The following is a 21,089-nucleotide window of genomic DNA, read 5'->3' as shown; positions in this document are numbered from 1 at the left end:
ACTTCCAATGGTGCGGATTAAACCGACTGCGCTACAGGGAAACTCTTACTTCGGTGGGACAGAAGAGCCTGCTTGGTTCAGTTGGCAGCAACGTCGCCCGAGCCAGAGGTTGTGGGTTTGGGTGGCACCAACGTTCCCTCGAAGCTGCAAGGATACAGTCGCACAGCAATCCAGAACATACTGCACAGTGCAACAAACATGTCACATGCAGCCAGCTGGGCCGAGATAGCGGGAGTATTTGCTGGAGTGGTTGGGGAGGGTTTAAACTAAAATGGCAGGGGAAGGGGAAACCTATGCAAGGAGCTAGAGGCGGGGCAATCACGGACAAGAAAAGACAGAAAGGGGAATAAGGAAAGTGATAGGCAGAGAAACCAAGGGCTAGATGCAAACAGGGCCATAGTGAAATATAATGGGACCAGAGCAAGCAATGTTAAAAAGACAAGCTTAAGGCTTTGTGCCTGAACGCACAAAGCATTCACAATAAAGTGGATGAGTCAGTCGCACAAATAGATGCAAATGGATATGGTATCGGCGGGAGTTCGGAGAGATGGCTGCAGGGTGACCAAGGTTGGGAACTGAACATCCAGGGGTATTCAGTATTTAGGAATAGGAAAAGGCAGTGGAGTTGCATTGCTGGTTAAAGAGGAAATTAACTCAATAGTGAGGAAAAATATGTATGGGTAGAGCGGAGAAACACTATGGGGCAAGGAATATTAGTGGATGTCGTATATAGACCCCCAAACTGTAGCGGTGATGATGGGAATGGCAATAAACAGGATATTAAAGATGCATGAGATAAAGGAACATCTGTAATTATGGATGACTTTAATCTGCATATAGATTGGGAAAATCAAATTCAGCACAATACCATAGAGGAGGAATTTCTGGAGTGCATATACGATGGTTTTCTGGATGAATATGTTGAGGAACCAACAAGAGAACAGGCCATCCTCGACTGGGTACTGTGCAAAGAGAAAGGAATAATTGGCAATCTAGTCATGTGAGGGCCCTCGGGGATGAGTGACCATAATATGATAGAATTCTTCATAAAAGGTGGAGAGTGACATGGTTGATTCTGAGACTGGGTCCTGAATCTTAATACAGGAACGATGATGGTATGAGGCACAAGTTGGCTATGACAGATTGGGAAATATTACTTGAAGAGATACTGGTAGATAGGCAATGGCAAAGATGCAAATAGTTTGTGGGTGAACTTCAATAATTGTTTATTCCTGTCTGGCACAAAAATTAAAATGGGAAAGGTGGCCTACCCTTTGCTTACAAGGGAAATTAGAGACGGTATTAGCTCCAAAGAGGCATGCAAATTGGCCAAGGAAAACAACAGACCTGAGGATTGGGAGCAATTTAGAATTCAGCAAAGGAGGACCAAGGGATGTTTAAGGCGGTGAAAATAGAGTACGAGAGTAAGTTTGCGGGGAACATAAAAACTGACTGTAAAAGTTTCTATAGATACGTGAAGAGAAAAAGATTGGTACGTACAGTCAGAAACAGGGGAATTTATAATGGGGAACAAAGAAATGGCTGACCAACTAAATACATAATTTGGTTCGGTCTTCACAAAGAACATACCAGAAATGTTGGTGAACACGGGACTTAGTGAGAGGGAAGAAATCAATATTAGTAGGGAGATGGTGTTGGGGAAATTAATGGGATTGAAGGCCAATAAATCCATTGGGTCTGAATCTACATCCCAGAGTACTTAAGTGGCCTGAGAAATAGTGGATGCATTGGTGGTCATCTTCACAGATTCTATAGACTCTGGGACAGTTCCTAAAGATTGGGAGGGTAGCCAATGTAACCCCACTATTTAAAAAGGGAGGTACAGAGAAAACAGGGAATCATAGACCAGTCAGCCTGATGTTGGTAGTGAGGAGAATTCTAGAGTCCATTGTAAAAGACTTAATAGCTGAGCACTTGGAAAACAGTGGCAGGATCGGACAGAATCAGCATGGATTTACGAAAGGGAAATCATGCTTGACAAATTTACTGCAATTCTTCGAGGATGCAACTAATAGAGTTGGTGAGCAGGAGCCAGTTCATGTGGTTTATTTGGACTAGGCCTTTACTAAGGTCCCACTTAAGAGATTAGCGTGTAAATTTAATGCGCATGGGATTGGGGGTAGCGTATTGAGATGGATAGAAAACTGGTTGGCAGACAGGAAATAGAGAGTAGGAATAAAACTGGTCTTTTTCCGAATGGCAGACAGTGACTAGTGGGGTATCGTAGGAATCGGTGCTGGGACTCCAGCTATTTACAATATATATATTAATGATTTAGATGAGGGAGCTAAGGGACGGCACGGTGGCCCAGTGGTTAGCACTGCTACCTACAGCGCTGAGGACCCAGGTTCGATCCCGGCCCCGGGTCACTGGCCGTGTGGAGTTTTCACATTCTCCCAGTGTCTGCGTGGGTTCCACCCCCACAACCCAAAGATGTGCAGGTTAGGGGGATGGCCACACAAAATTGCCCCTTAATTGGAAAAAAAAAAATTGGGTACTCCAAATTATTTTTAAAAAAAGATGAGGGAGCTAAATGTAATATCTCCAAATATTGCAGGTGGCACAAAGCTGGGAGGGAGGGTGAGCTGTGAGAAGGATGTAGAGATGCTTCAATGTGATTTGGACAAGCTGAGTGAGTGGGCAAATGAATAGTGGATGCAGTATAATGTGGATAAATGTGAAGTTATCCAGTTCGTCTGAAAAAACAGACAAGTTAAAGGCACATTATCTGAATGGCTATAAATTGAGAGAGAGGGGGATAGGAAGGATGTTCTTGAGAGGTAGGTGTTCTTGCTATCGAGGAGGTGCAGCGAAGGTTTACCAAACTGATTCCTGGGATGGCAGGACTGACAGATGAGGAGAGATTGAGTCAGTTACGATTATATTTGCTGGAGTTTAGAAAAATGATTAGGGATCTCGTAGAAACCTGCAAAGTTCTAACAGCATTAGACAGGGTAGGTGAATCATAAAATCATAGAATTTACAGTTCAGAAGGAGGCCATTCGGCCCATCGAGTCTGCACCGGCTCTTGGAAAGAGCACCCCACCCAAGCCCACACCTCCACCCTATCCCCATAACCCAGTAACCCCACCCAACACTAAGGGAAATTTTGGAACCCAAGGGCAATTTAGCCTGGCCAATCCACCTAACCTGCACATCTTTGGACTGTGGGAGGAGACCGGAGCACCCAGAGGAAACCCACGCACACACGGGGAGGATGTGTAGACTCCGCACAGACAGTGACCCAAGCCGGGAATCGAACCTGGGACCCTGGAGCTGTGAAGCAATTGTGCTAACCACTATGCTACCGTGCTGCCCACTGTGCTACCGTGCTGAAAGAAGGATGTTTCTGATGGTGGGGAATCTAGAACCAGGGGTCACAGTCTGAGGATACCGGGTAGACCATTTTGGACCGAGATGAGGAGAGATTTATTCACCCAGAGAGTGGTGAGCCTGTGGAATTCGCAACCACAGAAAGTAGCTAAAGCCAAAACATTGTATATTTTCAAGAGGGAGTTAGGATTTGGTCTTGGGGTGGGAAAAGGATCAAAGGATTTTTAAAAATAAATTTAGAGTATCCAATTATTTTTTTTCCAATTAAGGGGCAATTTAGCGTGGCCAATTTACCGACCCTGCCCATCTTTGGGTTGTGGGGGTGAAACCCACGCAGACACGAGGAGAAATCCACACAGACAGTGACCTGGGGCCGGAACAAACCCGGATCCTCAGTGCCGTTGGCAGCAGTGCTAACCACTGCACCACCGTGCTGCCCGAAAAGGATCAAAAGGATATCGGGAGAAAGTGGGACGAGCCTATTGAGTTGGATGATCAGCCATGGTCATAATGAATGGCGGAGCGGGACTTCCGGGTGCGGCGATGACCAGCTGAGTCGCACGTTTCGGCAGCTCCCTGTGAAACGGACTTTTGGGCTCTTGATAGGAGCCCCAACGGCAATTTTGACGGCTAAAAACACTGTGCGGTAAACCAGAAGGGAATCCCCCCTGGATACGGATGGAAAAAGGAGGAGAGAGTGGCCAGATTGCAGTGGATCCTTTTGAACAGCGGCAAGGAAGGCAAGCAAAAACCAAGATGGCGTCGGAAGGTGGCAGTTTAACATGGGGCCCTGAACAACAAGAGTTCTTGAAATGCTGTGTGGAAGAGATCAAAAAGGAAATGAAGAAAGAGCTGTTGGCCCCGATACTACAGGCGATCGAAGGGCTAAAGGAGGAACAAAAGACCCAGGAGCGGGAGCTTCGGGTCGTGAAGGCAAAGGCAGCCGAGAATGAGGACGATATACAGGGCCTGGTGGTGAAGACGGAGACGCAGGAGGCACATCAGAAACGATGTGTGGAAAGGTTGGAGGCACTGGAAAACAACGCAAGGAGGAACAACCTGAGGATTCTTGGTCTTCCTGAAGGTGTGGAGGGAGCGGACGTCGGGGCATATGTGAGCACGATGCTGCACTCGTTAATGGGAGCGGAGGCCCCGGCGGGTCCGTTGGAGGTGGAGGGAGCATACCGAGTGATGGCGCGAGGACCGAGAGCAGGAGAAATTCCCAGAGCCATAGTGGTGAGATTCCTCCGTTTTAAGGATAGAGAAATGGTCCTTAGATGGGCGAAGAAAACTCGGAGCAGTAAATGGGAGAACGCGGTAATCCGCGTTTACCAAGACTGGAGTGCGGAGGTGGCGAGAAGGAGGGCGAGCTTTAATCGGGCCAAGGCGGTGCTTCATAAAAAGAAGATAAAATTTGGAATGCTGCAACCGGCAAGACTGTGGGTCGCATATCGAGGGAGGCACCATTACTTTGAGACGGCGGATGAAGCGTGGACTTTTATTGTGGAAGAAAAACTGGAATGAGCGGGTTATTAAAAAGAACGTTCGAACAAAGTGGTGGGGCGAATGTGGGGGGCAAAGAGGGGTTTTATGTACTAATCCTGCGATGTGGTAACTTTTCTCTCTCCCACAGGTGGTGATGGGGGGGAGGAGGGGAGGTGGAGGAGATGGGGCGTTGGCCATTGGGGGCGGGGCCAAGGGAGAAGCGCGGGCTTGGTTCCCGCGCTATGATAATCATGGCGGGAATAGAGAAGCAGGAAGGAGGGGGCGTCGCACGGTGCGTGCCGAGGTCACGGGGGGAAGCCGAGGTCAGCCAGAGTTTGCTGACTTCTGGGAGCAACATGGGGGGAGTAATTACATGGGGCAGCACGGTAGCATGGTGGTTAGCACAAATGCTTCACAGCTCCAGGGTCCCAGGTTCGATTCCGGCTTGGGTCACTGTCTGTGCGGAGTCTGCACATCCTCCCCGTGTGTGCGTGGGTTTCCTCCGGGTGCTCCGGTTTCCTCCCACAGTCCAAAGATGTGCGGGTTAGGTGGATTGGCCATGCTAAATTGCCCATAGTGTCCAAAATTGCCCTTAGTGTCCAAAATTGCCCTTAGTGTTGGGAGGGGTTACTGGGTTATGGGAATAGGTGGAGGTGTTGACCTTGGGTAGGGTGCTCTTTCCAAGAGCCGGTGCAGACTCGATGGGCCGAATGGCCTCCTTCTGCACTGTAAATTCTATGATAATCTATGATAATTACGCTAGCGGGGGATCTAGCGGGGGGGTGGGAGGGGGGAATTACTGGGTTGCTGCTGCTGGGGAGAGGGGGGAGCTGGTATGAGAGAGGATGGGCGGGGGGGCACCGCCTGGGGGAGATACAGCTGCGTGGGAACCGGGTGAGGAGCTGGAAAAAGGTGATGGCTAATCGACAGGGGGGGGGGGGGGGGGGGGTAGGAAGCCCCCCAACTCGGCTGATCACGTGGAACGTGAGAGGGCTGAACGGGCCGCTAAAGAGGGCACGGGTACTCGCACACCTTAAGAAACTTAAGGCAGATGTGGTTATGTTACAGGAAACGCACCTGAAACTGATAGACCAGGTTAGGCTACGCAAAGGATGGGTGGGGCAAGTGTTCCATTCGGGGCTAGATGCGAAAAACAGGGGGGTGGCTATATTAGTGGGGAAGCGGGTAATGTTCGAGGCAAAGACTATAGTGGCGGATAACGGGGGCAGATACGTGATGGTGAGTGGCAAACTACAGGGGGAGACGGTGGTTTTGGTAAACGTATATGCCCCGAACTGGGATGATGCCAATTTTATGAGGCGGATGCTAGGACGCATTCCGGACCTAGAGATGGGAAAGCTGATAATGGGGGGAGATTTTAATACGGTGTTGGAACCAGGGCTGGATAGGTCGAAGTCCAGGACTGGAAGGAGGCCGGCAGCAGCCAAGGTACTTTAAGATTTTATGGAGCAGATGGGAGGTGTAGACCCGTGGAGATTTAGCAGACCTAGGAGTAAGGAGTTCTCGTTTTTCTCCTATGTCCATAAAGTCTACTCGCGAATAGACTTTTTTGTGCTGGGTAGGGCATTGATCCCGAAGGTGAGGGGAACGGAGTATACGGCTATAGCCATTTCGGATCACGCTCCACACTGGGTGGACTTGGAGATAGGGGAGGAAACAGGAGGGCGCCCACCCTGGAGAATGGACATGGGACTAATGGCAGATGAGGGGGTGTGCCTAAGGGTGAGGGGGTGCATTGAAAAGTACTTGGAACTCAATGATAATGGGGAGGTCCAGGTGGGAGTGGTCTGGGAGGCGTTGAAGGCGGTGGTTAGAGGGGAGCTGATATCAATAAGGGCACATAAAGGGAAGCAGGAGAGTAAGGAACGGGAGCGGTTGCTGCAAGAACTTTTGAGGGTGGACAGACAATATGCGGAAGCACCGGAGGAGGGACTGTACAGGGAAAGGCAAAGGCTACATGTAGAATTTGACTTGCTGACTACAGGCACTGCAGAGGCACAATGGAGGAAGGCACAGGGTGTACAGTACGAATATGGGGAGAAGGCGAGCAGGTTGCTGGCACACCAATTGAGGAAAAGGGGAGCAGCGAGGGAAATAGGGGGAGTGAGGGATGAGGAAGGAGAGATGGAGCGGGGAGCGGAGAGAGTGAATGGAGTGTTCAAGACATTTTATAAAAAATTATATGAAGCTCAACCCCCGGATGGGAGGGAGAGAATGATGGGCTTCTTGGATCGGCTGGAATTTCCCAAGGTGGAAGAGCAGGAAAGGGTGGGACTGGGAGCACAGATCGAGGTAGAAGAAGTGGTGAAAGGAATTAGGAGCATGCAGGCGGGAAAGGCCCTGGGACCGGATGGATTCCCAGTCGAATTCTATAGAAAATATGTGGACTTGCTCGCCCCGGTACTGACGAGGACCTTTAATGAGGCAAAGGAAAGGGGACAACTGCCCCCGACTATGTCTGAAGCAACGATATCGCTTCTCTTAAAGAAGGAAAAGGACCCGCTACAATGCGGGTCCTATAGACCCATTTCCCTCCTAAATGTAGATGCCAAGGTCCTGGCCAAGGTAATGGCAATGAGAATAGAGGAATGTGTCCCGGGGGTGGTCCACGAGGACCAAACTGGGTTTGTGAAGGGGAGACAGCTGAACACGAATATACGGAGGTTGTTAGGGGTAATGATGATGGCCCCACCAGAGGGAGAAACGGAGATAGTAGTGGCGATGGATGCCGAGAAAGCATTTGATAGAGTGGAGTGGGATTATTTGTGGGAGGTGTTGAGGAGATTTGGTTTTGGAGAGGGGTATGTTAGATGGGTGCAGCTGTTGTATAGGGCCCCAGTGGCGTGGTCACGAATGGACGGGGATCTGCATATTTCCGGCTCCATAGAGGGACAAGGCAGGGATGCCCTCTGTCCCCATTATTGTTTGCACTGGCGATTGAGCCCTTGGCGATAGCGTTGAGGGGTTCCAAGAAGTGGAGGGGAGTACTTAGGGGAGGAGAAGAGCACCGGGTATCTTTGTATGCAGACGATTTGCTACTATACGTGGCGGACCCGGCGGAGGGGATGCCAGAAATAATGCGGATACTTGGGGAGTTTGGGGATTTTTCAGGGTATAAATTGAACATGGGGAAAAGTGAGTTGTTTGTGGTGCATCCAGGGGAGCAGAGTAGAGAAATAGAGGACCTACCGTTGAGGAAGGTAACAAGGGACTTTCGTTACCTGGGGATCCAGATAGCTAAGAATTGGGGCACATTGCATAGGTTAAATTTAACGCGGTTGGTGGAACAGATGGAGGAGGATTTCAAGAGATGGGATATGGTATCCCTGTCACTGGCAGGGAGAGTGCAGGCGGTTAAGATGGTGGTCCTCCCGAGATTCCTCTTTGTGTTTCATTGCCTCCCGGTGGTGATCACGAAGGCTTTTTTTTAAAAAGGATTGAAAAGAGCATCATGGGTTTTGTGTGGGCCGGGAAGACCCCGAGAGTGAGGAAGAGATTCTTACAGCGTAGCAGGGATAGGGGGGGGCTGGCACTACCGAGCCTAAGTGAGTATTATTGGGCCGCTAATATTTCAATGGTGAGTAAGTGGATGGGAGAGGAGGAGGGAGCGGCGTGGAAGAGATTAGAGAGGGCGTCCTGTAGGGGGACTAGCCTACAGGCTATGGTGACAGCCCCATTGCCGTTCTCACCGAGGAACTACACCACAAGCCCGGTGGTGGTGGCTACACTGAAGATTTGGGGACAGTGGAGACGGCATAGGGGAAAGACTGGAGCCTTGGGGGGGTCCCCGATAAGAAACAACCATAGGTTTGCCCCAGGGGGAATGGATGGGGGATATGGAATGTGGCAAAGAGCAGGAATAACGCAACTGAAAGATCTGTTTGTGGATGGGAAGTTCGCGAGTCTGGGAGCGCTGACCGAGAAATATGGGTTGCCCCAAGGGAATGCATTCAGGTATATGCAACTGAGGGCTTTTGCGAGGCAACAGGTGAGGGAATTCCCGCAGCTCCCGACACAAGAGGTGCAGGACAGAGTGATCTCAAAGACATGGGTGGGGGATGGTAAGGTGTCAGATATATATAGGGAAATGAGGGACGAAGGGGAGACTATGGTAGATGAACTAAAAGGGAAATGGGAAGAAGAGCTGGGGGAGGAGATCGAGGAGGGGCTGTGGGCAGATGCCCTAAGCAGGGTAAACTCGTCGTTCTCGTGTGCCAGGCTAAGCCTGATTCAGTTTAAGGTATTACACAGGGCACATATGACTGGAGCACGGCTCAGTAAATTTTTTGGGGTGGAGGATAGGTGTGCGAGGTGCTCGAGAAGCCCAGCGAATCATACCCATATGTTTTGGTCATGCCTGGCACTACAGGGGTTTTGGATGGGGGTGACAAAGGTGCTTTCAAAAGTAGTAGGAGTCCGGGTCGAACCAAGCTGGGGGTTGGCTATATTTGGGGTTGCACAAGAGCCGGGAGTGCAGGAGGCGAGAGAGGCCGATGTTTTGGCCTTTGCGTCCCTAGTAGCCCGGCGCAGGATATTGCTAATGTGGAAAGAAGCCAAGCCCCCGGGGGTGGAAACCTGGATAAATGACATGGCGGGGTTTATAAAGCTAGAGCGGATTAAGTTCGTCCTAAGGGGGTCGGCTCAAGGGTTCACCAGGCGGTGGCAACCGTTCGTCGAATACCTCGCAGAAAGATAGACGGAATGGGAAAAAGAAGGCAGCAGCAGCAGCCCAGGATCGGGGGGGGGGGGGGGGGGGGGGGGGAGAGGAGAGGAGGAACCAGAAGCACTCTCAGGGTTGTTAATATATACTGTATAGTATGTATAGGTCGTTGCTATAGATAATTATATATTGGACTGTTAAATTATATTTTTGGAGAGTGTTACTTGTGACAAGGCAGTTGCCAATTAGGGCTAGTTTTCATTTTTGTTATTTATTATTTATTCATTTTTTGTTTATAAAATAGGTCATTGTTATTTGTGTTGTTATAATATTGTGTAAAGGATGCACAATGTACTGTGTTGGTTGACCAAAAATTTTCAATAAAATATTTAATTAAAAAAAAATGAATGGCGGAGCGGGCTCGAAGGGCCGAATGGCCACCTCCTGCTCCTATTTTTTTCCCATTTCCCTTTAAGGTGCACACGTGTGCAACCTTAAAAGACCACCCAATGTAGCAAACCGGCCACACACAAGGACGAATTGGTGGTACCTAATGTTTCCTCTAAACTGTACATGTGCACAGTCTGCACAGGAAAGGCATGCAGTGAGCAGGCAAGTTGTCCCCTTTAGGATGTGGCTACGCTCGACCATACAAATTTGCACATTGAGATGAACAGCCCACGCACTCCAAAAATGACATGTAGAGGGGCCATTGGGTATCACGACTGATTTAAGCCAGTGATTTAGGCTGCCACTTAAATGCAGTACCGAGGAAGTGCTGCAATGTCAAGAGGTACCATTTTACAGATTAAAGCCAGGTTCTGTTAAAGATTCTATGGCAGGGAATGTTCTGGCCAGCATTTCCTCCTCGATCAATACCTTGTAAACAGATGGCCTGGCTACTCAGCCAGTTGCAGGTGGCTGGGCCTTGCTCTGCACAAATTGTGTTTGCCACATTACAAAAGGAATTAATTAACAGTAAAGCGCTCTGAAATGCCCCGAGGGCACGATATAAATGAAAATTCCTAAATGTAACGTGGACGCATTATTTTCCAGCGCTTCAAGCAGATTTTAAATCAGATGTTGCCTGCTGAGATTTTAATGCCCTGCGTTTCACTTCACTAACCTTCTCGATCTTGGTTGTTGGGTCTAAAAGGATTTCTCCGTTAGAGTCAATCACACACGTGACTCCGCAGAAAACGCTTCTCATGGGCAGCCCGGCATCCATCAATGCCATGCAGGCTGCATTCAGGCAGCATGACAGCAGCTAGTCCAGTCAGTTAAGGATCTCCCGGGTGATGGAAACTTCAACACAAACTCGCGCAACATAATTCGTCACGTAGGGGCAACAAAAAAGACAGCAAATGCACGGACGGAATTGTTAAACACCGTAGACCGGCTTTGCTCTCGCGTAGTTGCCTTTCACGGAATCATAGAATCTCGGCAGTGCAAGAGGCAGCCATTCATCCCATCGACGCCGCACCGACCCTCCTCACCCTGCACCTCACAAACTGGGTCAGAGAGACAATTTGTCACATTTTTGTCCAGACGTCGAATGAGACAAGCTGCAGAAGTAAAGCTGTGCAGATATGTCAGCTGTTCCTCAGTTGGCAGCAGGCTAGCCTGCATCACAAAGCTGTGGGTTTAAGTCACAAGCTGGAGACTCGAGCACAAAACCTAACTGATAGTGAGCGAGCTTGGCCCGGTCTTTAGGATAGGACATTAAAGCAAGGTCTTCCAATTGGACATTCTGAATTCTCCCTCAGTGTACCCGAACAGGCGCCGGAGTGTGGCGACTAGGGGCTTTTCACAGTAACTTCATTGCAGTGTTAATATAATCCTACTTGTGACACTAATAAAGATGATATTATTGTAAAAGATCCCACTGCACGATTTCAAAGATGCTCTCCCTGGTGTCCTGGCCACCATTTATCTCTCAGTGGGGCCACAATAAAACAGATCACCTGGTTATCACATCGCTGATGGAGGGACAACAGGAACAACATTTCAAAGAGGACTGTGAGCATTGCTGAAAAAGAGAGAAGTTTTTTGTCTTGTACTCATCAGGGCACTTTGCAAGAGTACCAGTAGAAGGGGAAAACAACAATTTATACTATACAAGAATTGGTTGGCAAGTGGACTCTGTTTGATAGAGGGTTGCCATGGAGAATGCGCCAGTCGTGGTGACTGACAAATAATTGTCAAGCACTGTTTGAAATTTAAAACAGGCTGCTTGACCCTGATTGATCAAGACATTAACGGGGGGAATTAATCAGGAATGGCTGCACTTATTTGTTTAGCTGAAACAGGTGCAATGTATGTACATGTTCTATCTGCAAGGATAACTCCCCTGACCTTCTTAAAAATAGTGCCATTTAAATTTTTTTTTTTTAAATTTAGAGTACCCAAATCATTTTTTCCAATTAAGGGGCAATTTAGCATGGTCAATCCACCTAGCCTGCACATTTTTTGTTGTTGTTGTGGGGGCAAAACCCACGCAAACACGGGGAGAATGTGCAAACTCCACACGGACAGTGACCCAGAGCCGGCATCAAACCTGGGACCTCGGCGCTGTGAGGCTGCAGGGCTAACCCACTGCGCCACCGTGCTGCCCTAAAATAGTGCCCTTTTACATCCACCTGAGAGGGCAGACATGGCATCGAATTAACATCCTTTTTAAAGATGACACCCCTGACAGTGCATTTGATACTGGAGTACCAGGCCTGATTTTTGTGCTCTTATCCTGGAGTGAGACTTGAAACCACAGGGTTATCAGCACTGGCTGATAAACTGTACCATCGCTTTAGGACAAGATGTCCACATTCAGAGGTTCACAAATAGCGATCCCGCTTTGTGACTCTCCTTGGCTGCCATCAAGGCTCACACACAGCATGCACGTACACCTCCTGCTCGGCAGGCTGCACCGGGAGGGGGAGGCCGCACGGTAGGACAGAGGTCAGCACTGCTGCCTCACAACTCCGGGGTCCCGGGTTCAGTTCCACTGTCGGGTGACTGTGTGAAGTATGCACCTTCTCCCCGTGTCGGCGTGGGTTTCCTCCCAAAGTCCAAAGATGTGCAGGTTAGGTGGATTGGCCATGCTTAATTGCCCTCAGTGTCCAAAAAAAGGTTAGGTGGGGTTACTGGGATAGGGTGGAAGCCTGCGCTTAAGTAGGGTGCTCCTTCCAAGGGCCGGTGCAGACTTGATAGTCCGAATGGCCTCCTTCTGCACTGTAAATTATATGATGTCTAACCGCACATTGCAGTCAGTCTGTTGCAGCTCTTCGCATCTCCTAAGCTCCACTGTCACGGGACACAGCAAGTAACGCTGTACCACATCAGCATCAAATATTGGCAGAGGCAATGTGGGCGAAGAGACATTTGGTTGTGAGTCTGTCGCCTCGCCAGACAAGAACATCCACACCATATAAACCTCAGCTCATTTGAAATCTGCTCTTTGTATCTTGTTCATCCAACACCTGGGTTTAGTGACCTACATTGGATGTAAAATTCTCATCTTGGTGTTCAAATCCTTGCCCCTCCCCATCGGTCCACTCTTCTCTGAGATCTCTGCGTGCCTCTAGTTCTGGCCTATTGTTCAGCCGATTTCCTTTGTCCATGGGGAATTGCACTTTCGGCTGCCTACGCCCTAAATGCTGGAATTCCCCCTTCCCCGCTCTCCACCTTTGCCATGACCCAATCCTGTCCGAACATCTCCTTACCTGCCGTCAGATTTTGTCTGATCGCACCCCTGTCAAGCGCCTTGTAACATTAAAGGCACTACATAATGAAATGAAATGAAAATCGCTTATTGTCACAAGTAGGCTTCAATGAAGTTACTGTGAAAAGCCCCTAGTCGCCACATTCCGGCGCCTGTTCGGGGAGGCTGGTACGGGAATTGAACCGTGCTACTGGCCTGCTTGAAAAGCCAGCTATTTAGCCCAGTGTGCTAAACCAGCCCCTAAATTCAAGTTGCTGCTGTCTATATTGGTGCTTGCAACACGAGGCTGGGTTCAGTAAACAAGCAGCAAAGCCCTTTTCAAGTAGTTTGTTTGCTACGCTTCTACCAAAAATACCACAATCCTGAATCATTTTGTTGAGGACCGTTTCAATCTAAATGGGATTATTTAAAGCAGATAATGGGGCCAGGAATAAAAAGCACTTACGCCTCCTTCTTTCATGAGTCACACGCTACCAAAGTAGTACAGCAGGTGAATCAATAGGAAACGAAAAGCAGATATATATGCAATCATGCACAAGACTTTGCAGTTGATACAAACGTCAGGAGAAGCAACGTCCACACTATTTAGAACATAAGAACAAGGAGCAGTTTAGCCACTCAATACGATCACAGCTGATCTCCTCTCAGCCTCAATCTACTTTCCTGCCCGTTCTCCATAACCCTTCACCCCAAATCTGTCCATCTTCCCCTTAAATTTACTCAATGTCCCGGCACCCACTGCACTCTGGGTAGCGAGCTCCATAGATTCGTCACCCGTTTGAGAGAAGTAACTTCTCATCTCGGTTATAAATCTGCTACTCCTTCTCCTAAAACTATGACCTCTAGTTCTAGAAGGCCCGAGGAAACATCTGCTCTACGTCTACTTTGTCAATACCTTTTATCGTCTTTATATACCTCACCCAGTTCTTCTCTCATTCTTCTAAACCCGAGAGAACATGCCTAAACTGCTCAATCTCTCTTCATAAGACAAACCCTTCACATCTGGAATCAATCTGGTGAACCTCCTCTGAACTGACTCCAATGCAACTACATCCCTCCTCAAGTCAGGGGACCAAAACTGTACACAGTACGCCAGGTGTGGTCTCACCAATGCCTTGTACAGTTGCAGCAACTCCAGGGAGCTCCTTCAGAAGAGACCTGCCATTTGACGCCTAATTATCAAGACTTCAGGGAGAACTTCCCTGCTCCTCATCGAAAGAATGGGCACGGGATCTTTTGCATCTGCCCGATGCAACATCCCGAAACCAACGTCACTAAAATAGGACGTTTGTGGGACCTGCTGCACGCTGGATCTTACTATGAGCTTTTGGCAGCCACTGTTTAGCACAGGGCTAAATCGCTGGCTTTGAAAGCAGACGAAGGCAGGCCAGCAGCACGGTTCAATTCCCGTACCAGCCTCCCCGAACGGGCGCTGGAATGTGGCTTTTCACAGTAACTTCATTTACAGCCTACTTGTGACAATAAGTGATTTCCATTCATTTCATTTCACTGTCTACATTACAACACGTAGCACAGTTGCTTCACAGCGCCAGGATCCCGGGTTCGATTCCCAGCTTGGGTCACCTGTCTGTGCGGAGTCTGCATGTTCGCCCCATGTCTGCGTGGGTTTCCTCCCACAAGTCCCAAAAGACGTGCTGTTAGGTGGATTGGACATTCTGAATTCTCCCTCTCTGTACCCGAACAGGCGCCGGAGTGTGGCGATGAGGGGCTTGTCACAGAAACTTCATTGCAGTGTTAATGTAAGCCTACTTGTGACAATAAAGATTATTATTTTTAGTTTCCACATGTCAAGAAGTACTTCGCTACCGACAAAGCGCTTCAGGGTGCCATGAGGTTGGACACGTGTGTTTTTTAAAAAATAAATTTAAAGTACCCAATTCTTTTTTTCCCAATTAAGGTGCAATTTAGCGCGGCCAATTCACCTACCCTGCTCATCTTTTTGGGTTGCGGGGCTGAGACCCACGCAGACACGGGGAGAATGTGCCAACTCCACACGGACAGTGACCCGGGGCCGGGATCGAACCCGGGTCCTCGGCGCTGTGTGGCAACAGTGCTAACCACTGCGCCGCGCCCCCATGACGTTGGACACTGTTTAAAGGTAATGGGGAACATTTCAAAGTTGGAGATTGCCAGGCCAGCAGACCTGTCACTACTGCTGAAAAGGATACAGATCCAGAGTCATGGATGACTTGCAACACGATGGTGATGGATGAGCGGGGGTGGAGCGCAGTCAGGATGGTGGCTTCGCACGTGTTTCGAATCATCTGCTCCTTGCTCTTCTCGGCGACACCTTTCAGCAAACAAAGAAAATAGTCCGAGCGAATAGTGTGGTTGCAAAAGACATCAAAAACAATCGGTAAAATCAAACAACCATGCCTCACAAACAAGCTCACAGCTTAAGGACAGCATCAGGAAGGTGAATACCAACAAGATTGAATTCATTGCCAGGGCAGAGGTTGACATGCCAAAACTTGATTCATCTTTCTGGGCCGAGCAGGAAAACATCAGCCCTCTTATTAGTCAGTTATAGTAACCCCACTTCACGAAACAAAAAACTGTATTGCTGAAAAAATATTGCGGAAAATTGCAAAAATACCAACATCGGGGGTAAAAACCCTATACTGTATGAGAATAGAGTGTTGTTTGGGAGGCAGATAGACTCTGATTGGTAGAGATGTTGCCACGGAGAATGCACCATTTAATGGTGACTGCCAAGGGTTGCTCGAAAATTTAAATCAGGCAGCTTGATTCTGATTGGTCAAGGCATTACCCAGAGGCATGAACCAGTGAATGGCTATCACTTATTTTGTTTAGCTGAAACAGAAGCAACATGTTCTATCTGTCTGCAAAGAACGGGGCCCTATGTATTAATAGATGTAGATTCCACACAAATGCGCCACACTGCGAGCCCGACTGATTAATCAAACAAAATGGTCGACCTCAAATCCCTGTGCTGAGTTTCAAACCCGATGTTTCACCCAGTACTAAAGCATTTCGCCTGCATCTGTAACTTTGCCAGCGCCACCTACCTCCCACGTCACCAGAGTGCTGTTGATATCCTTAATGTCAAATGTCGAATCCTCAAGGCGATTTACAAATAATTTCACACATTCCTTGAAGACTCCATGAGAGGGAAAGGGAATTTAGGTCTGGGGAACATTTGGCCGAAGCCCTCACTGCATTATAAGCAAAGTTTGTAACACAGAGGCAAAAGCTGAAAAGGTTATAAGCTGCAGCCGCAGTTAAACATGCAAACCACGCATGACAAAGCACAGGCCACCGTGGTATTATAGCAGAAGAATGGAGCCAGGTCCTCTTTGTTTTTACAATTAAGGGGCAATTTAGCATAGCCAATCTACCTACCCTGCACATCTTTTGGGTTGTGGGGGGTGTGACCCACGCAGACACAGGGAGAATGTGCAAACCCCACACGGACAGTGGCCCGGGGCCGGGATCGAACCCGGGCCCTCGGCGCCGTGCGGCAGCAGTCCTATACCAGGTTCTCTCTTAACCTTGGGATCAGTCGACGGCCAGAAGCACTGAGCAATGTGGACGGCCTGAAGGCCGGGAGTTGGTCACTGCAGGATTTGTGCTATTCTCCGAAATCAGGGAGTGATCCTTACATACATGTGGCATCTTTCCCCAATTCTGTAGCCTCTTCTTCCTGACTGTCTTCCGACTTCCAATCTCTCATGCCTCTCTTCCAGCTGTTCAGCAATCTCAAGTCTCGCTGTCTGGAACTTCCTCCCTAATCTCTTTTTCCTCATTCTCCCCCCACCCCACCCCCCCAAAAAACTTGCCCAACACAATTTCATTTTGAAAGCATTGCCTGCCGGCTCCCCCAGCTGTTCAGCGTCCCCCCGACCTATCGCGCACCCCTTTAAAAGCCAGTATGCTTCACACGTTCCACTCTTAACCAGGACCGAGATGCTGCCAGTGAACCTCAGGTCTCTGCTGCCACCATGTGTTGTTCTTTATGCACTGCAGCAAAATGACCTGCAGGAGGCGGGTTAACAGCAGAGAACGATTCCCAATTCAGAAATGGTCTAATAAAGGAGCTTGACTTTAATTTCAGTACTAAAAAAATCAACATGCCGTAGATTGCTCATGGAAAGTGCCCCCCCCCACACCATTAGGAGAAAATTACTCCTCACTACACCACCATCACCCCCGCCAACACTATTGTAACTCACCCAGTCCTCACGTCACAATCTCCAACACCCTTCCTTATAACAACCCCAGACGTCAACAATCCTCTCCATCCTCTCAACCCCAATGGTCTCCAACTCCCTGGAATGAATTGGAGGTGATCTCATTGAAACATAAAAGAATCCGAGCAGGCTTGACAGGGTAGGTACTGAGAGGCTGCTTTTCCCTGTGAGGTACCATCAATTCACTACAAGACGATGAGAGCGAGTGAACATAGGCTTTATTATTCAAGAACTTGCCTGCCTGTGACTGCTGTAACAATGAGCGCCACCCACAGGCGGCAGGTCTATATACTGCCCCGGGGGACGGAGCCAGAGGCAGAGCGCACCAGGGTTCTAGTACAATACATGGAAGGAGATCATATTACCATTCCCTGGCCATAGTAATATACAGACAACTTATATTATGGTGAATACATTCACCACATTCACCCCCTGTTAAAAATGAAGTCCATCGGCAGGGGTGAAGTGGGGTCATCATACGTTCAGTCTGTCTGGAGGCCAGATTGTTCTTTTGGACCTCCTCAACTCTGGCGGGTACGAACGTTGTAGTTGCTGACTCTGAGCGTATTGTCTGGAGCTTCGGTCCGGCATGTCAGCGACGATTGAGGGGTGGGGGTAGGCAGGGGGGTGATGGATGGCTGCAGTGTAGGTGCGGGACAGTACAGGAGCATCAGGGGGAGCGTTAGGGATTTGGGGGTGGCGGTAGGCGGTGGGTAAGGGGGCGCGTTGACATGGGAACCAGCGGGCGCCAGGTCCCGGAGGGAGACCATATCTTGCCGTCCGTCTTGGTGCGCGACGTTGGCCTGTTGGTGGTTGGCGTGCAGCAGCTGGACTCTCTCGACCAGGGGGTCGGTCTTATGGCTCCTCGTTTGCTTCCGGAGAAGGAAAGGTTCCGGGGTTGTCAGCCAGGATGGAAGCGAGACCCCGGAGATGGACTCCTGCCAATGGGGAATCTGGAGACGTCTAGACCGAAGGGCAAGACGAATGGCCTTCCATACCGTCGCGTTCTCCCTTTCCACCTGCCCGTTTCCCTGTGGTTGTAGCTCGTAGTCCTGCTCGAGGCGATGCCCTTACTGAGCAGGTACTGACGCAGCTCATCGCTCATGAAAGAGGTGCCCCGGTCACTGTGGACGTATGCAGGGAAACCGAACAGGGTGAAAATGCTGTGCAGTGCCTTTATAACAGTGGCCGAGGTCATGTCGGGACATGGGATAGCGAAGGGAAAGTGGGAGTACTCGTCAATGACGGTCAGGAAGTATATATTGCGGTTGGTGGAAGGGATGGGCCCTTTGAAGTCGATACTGAGGTGCTCAAAGGGCCAGGAGGCCTTTACCAGGTGGGCCTTGTCTGGCCGGTAGAAGTGCGGTTTGCACTCTGCGCAAACCTGGCAATCCCTGGTCATGGCCCTGACCTCCTCGGTGGAGTAGGGCAAATTGCGGGCCTTAATAAAGTGGATAAGCCGAGTGACCCCCGGGTGACAGAGATCATTGTGGACAGCCCGAAGTCAGTCATCTTGCGCGCTGGCGTATGTGCCATTGGACAGGGCATCTTGAGGGCTCGTTGAGCTCCCCAGGACGATACTTGACACCGTAAGTATAGGTGGAGAGTTCGATCCTCCACCTCAAGATTTTGTCGTTTTTAATTTTGCCCCGTTGTGCGTTGTCAAACATAAAGGTTACTGACCGTTGGTCGGTGACGAGGGTGAACCTCCTACCAGCTAGGTGGTGCCTCCAATGCCGCACAGCTTCCACAATGGCTTGCGCTTCCGTCTCGACAGAGGAGAGTTGAATCTCGGAGGCGTGGAGGGTTCTAGAAAAGGTTACTGGCCTGCCCGCCTGGTTGAGGGTGGCGGCCAGGGCAACGTCTGATGCATTGTTCTCTACCTGGAAGGGGACGGACTCGTCCACAGCGTGCATCGTGGCCATAGTGATATTGGCCTTGATGCGGCTGAAGGCCGAGCGGGCCTCAGCCGTCAGGGGGAATATAGTGGATTTGATAAGTGGGCGGGCTTTGTCCGCATAGTTGGAGAATAGCCCCAGGCAGCGTTTGAGGGCCTTGAGGCTGTGGGGAAGGGGAAGTACCATGAGGGGGTGCATGCGGTCGGGGTCGGCCCTCGGACCCCGTTTTCCACGACATAGCCGAGGATGGCTAGCCGGGTTGTGCGGAAACCGCACTTCTCCTTGTTATATGTGAGGTTGAGGGATTGGGCGGTCTGGAGGAACCTCTGAAGGTTGGCGTTGTGGTCCTGCTGATCATGGCCGCAGATGGCAACATTGTCCAAGTACGGGTATGTAGCCTGCAGCCTGTACTGGTCCACCATTCGGTCCATCGCTCTCTGGAAGACCGAGACCCCATTAGTGACGCCGAAAGGGACCCTGAGGAAGTGGAAGAGTCGGCCGGCTGCTTCAAAAGCAGTGTAGGGGCGATCTTACGGGCGGATTGGGAGCTGGTGGTCGGCAGACATCAGATCTACCGTGGAGAACACCCGGTACTGTGCGATCTGATTGACCATCTCCGCTATGCGGCGGAGGGGGTACGCATCAAGTTGCATGAACCGGTTTATAGTCTGGCTGTAGTTCACAACCACCCGATTCTTTTCCCCGGTCCTGACAACCACCACTTGTGCTCTCCAGGGGCTGTTGCTGGCCTCGATGACCCCCTCCCTCAAGAGTCGCTGGACCTCCGACTTGATAAAAATCATGTCTTGTGCACTGTACCGCCTGCTCCTGGTGGCGACGGGCTTACAGTCAGGGTGAGGTTCGCAAAGAGCGAGGGGGGGGGGGGGGATCTTAAGGGTCGCGAGGGGGGGGGGGGGGGGGAGGGGAAGGGAAAGTCAGGGAATCAAGAGGTGAAGTAATCAGTGGGAAACGTAGCTGCTTAGGAATACAAAAAAGCACGAAAAGACAGAACTCAGGAGAGGTTACAATAGTCCCCATCCCACAAAATATGGCAGTGTGTATGGAAAGGCTCAGTAAACCAAGGTCCACCACACTAAGAAAACAAAAAGGGACGGTCAATAGAGAATTAAAGGTGCTATATTTAAATGCGCGCAGGGAACGGAACAAGGTAGATGAGCTTGTGGCCCAGATTGTGACTGGCAGGTATGATGTGTTAGGCATCACAGAGACATGGTTGCAGGGGGTTCAGGACTGGCATTTAAACATCCAGGGATTCACAACCTATCGAAAAGACAGAGAGGTGGGCAGAGGGGGCGGGGTTGCCTTGTTAATTAGGAATGAAATTAAATCAATAGCACTAAACGACATGGGGTCGGATGATGTGGAGTCTGTGTGGGTAGAGTTGAGGAACCACAAAGGCAAAAAAACCATAATGGGAGTTATGTACCGGCCTCCTAACAGTGGTCAGGACCAGGGACACAAGATGCACCACGAAATAGAAAGTGCATGTCAGAAAGGCAAGGTCACAGCGATCATGGGGGACTTTAATATGCAGGTGGACTGGGTAAATAATACTGCCAGTGGACCCAAGGAAAGGGAATTCATTGAATGTTTACAGGAGGGCTTTTTGGAACAGCTTGTGATGGAGCCCATGAGGGAACAGGCCATTCTGGACTTAGTGTTATGTAATGAGCCAGACTTGATTAAAGATCTTAAAGTAA

At 49.7% G+C, this 21,089-nt stretch overlaps 1 protein-coding gene across 6 annotated transcripts in view; it reads right to left on the bottom strand.

Annotated features, from left to right (window-relative positions):
• Positions 1 to 21,089, bottom strand: part of LOC140402420 (exosome complex component RRP46-like) — a 36,224-nt gene that overhangs the window by 8,968 nt on the left and 6,167 nt on the right. For 2 of the 6 annotated variants that reach the window (XM_072490187.1, XM_072490189.1), the window contains exons 3-6: positions 15,428 to 15,549; positions 10,647 to 10,787; positions 869 to 962; positions 50 to 180 (exon numbers count right to left, since the gene is read on the bottom strand). In XM_072490187.1, coding sequence (XP_072346288.1) covers positions 50 to 180; positions 869 to 962; positions 10,647 to 10,787; positions 15,428 to 15,549 — 488 coding nt within the window. The remainder of the gene's footprint in view (positions 1 to 49; positions 181 to 868; positions 963 to 10,646; positions 10,788 to 15,427; positions 15,550 to 21,089) is intronic. The other 4 variants (XM_072490188.1, XM_072490192.1, XM_072490191.1 and 1 more) reach the window with 4 other exon arrangements.

The sequence above is a fragment of the Scyliorhinus torazame genome, chromosome 25 (genome assembly GCF_047496885.1).
Source record: "Scyliorhinus torazame isolate Kashiwa2021f chromosome 25, sScyTor2.1, whole genome shotgun sequence".
NCBI lineage: Eukaryota > Metazoa > Chordata > Chondrichthyes > Carcharhiniformes > Scyliorhinidae > Scyliorhinus > Scyliorhinus torazame.
Note: the sequence above shows the minus strand (reverse complement) of the source record. Positions and strands in the feature narration are given on the sequence as shown.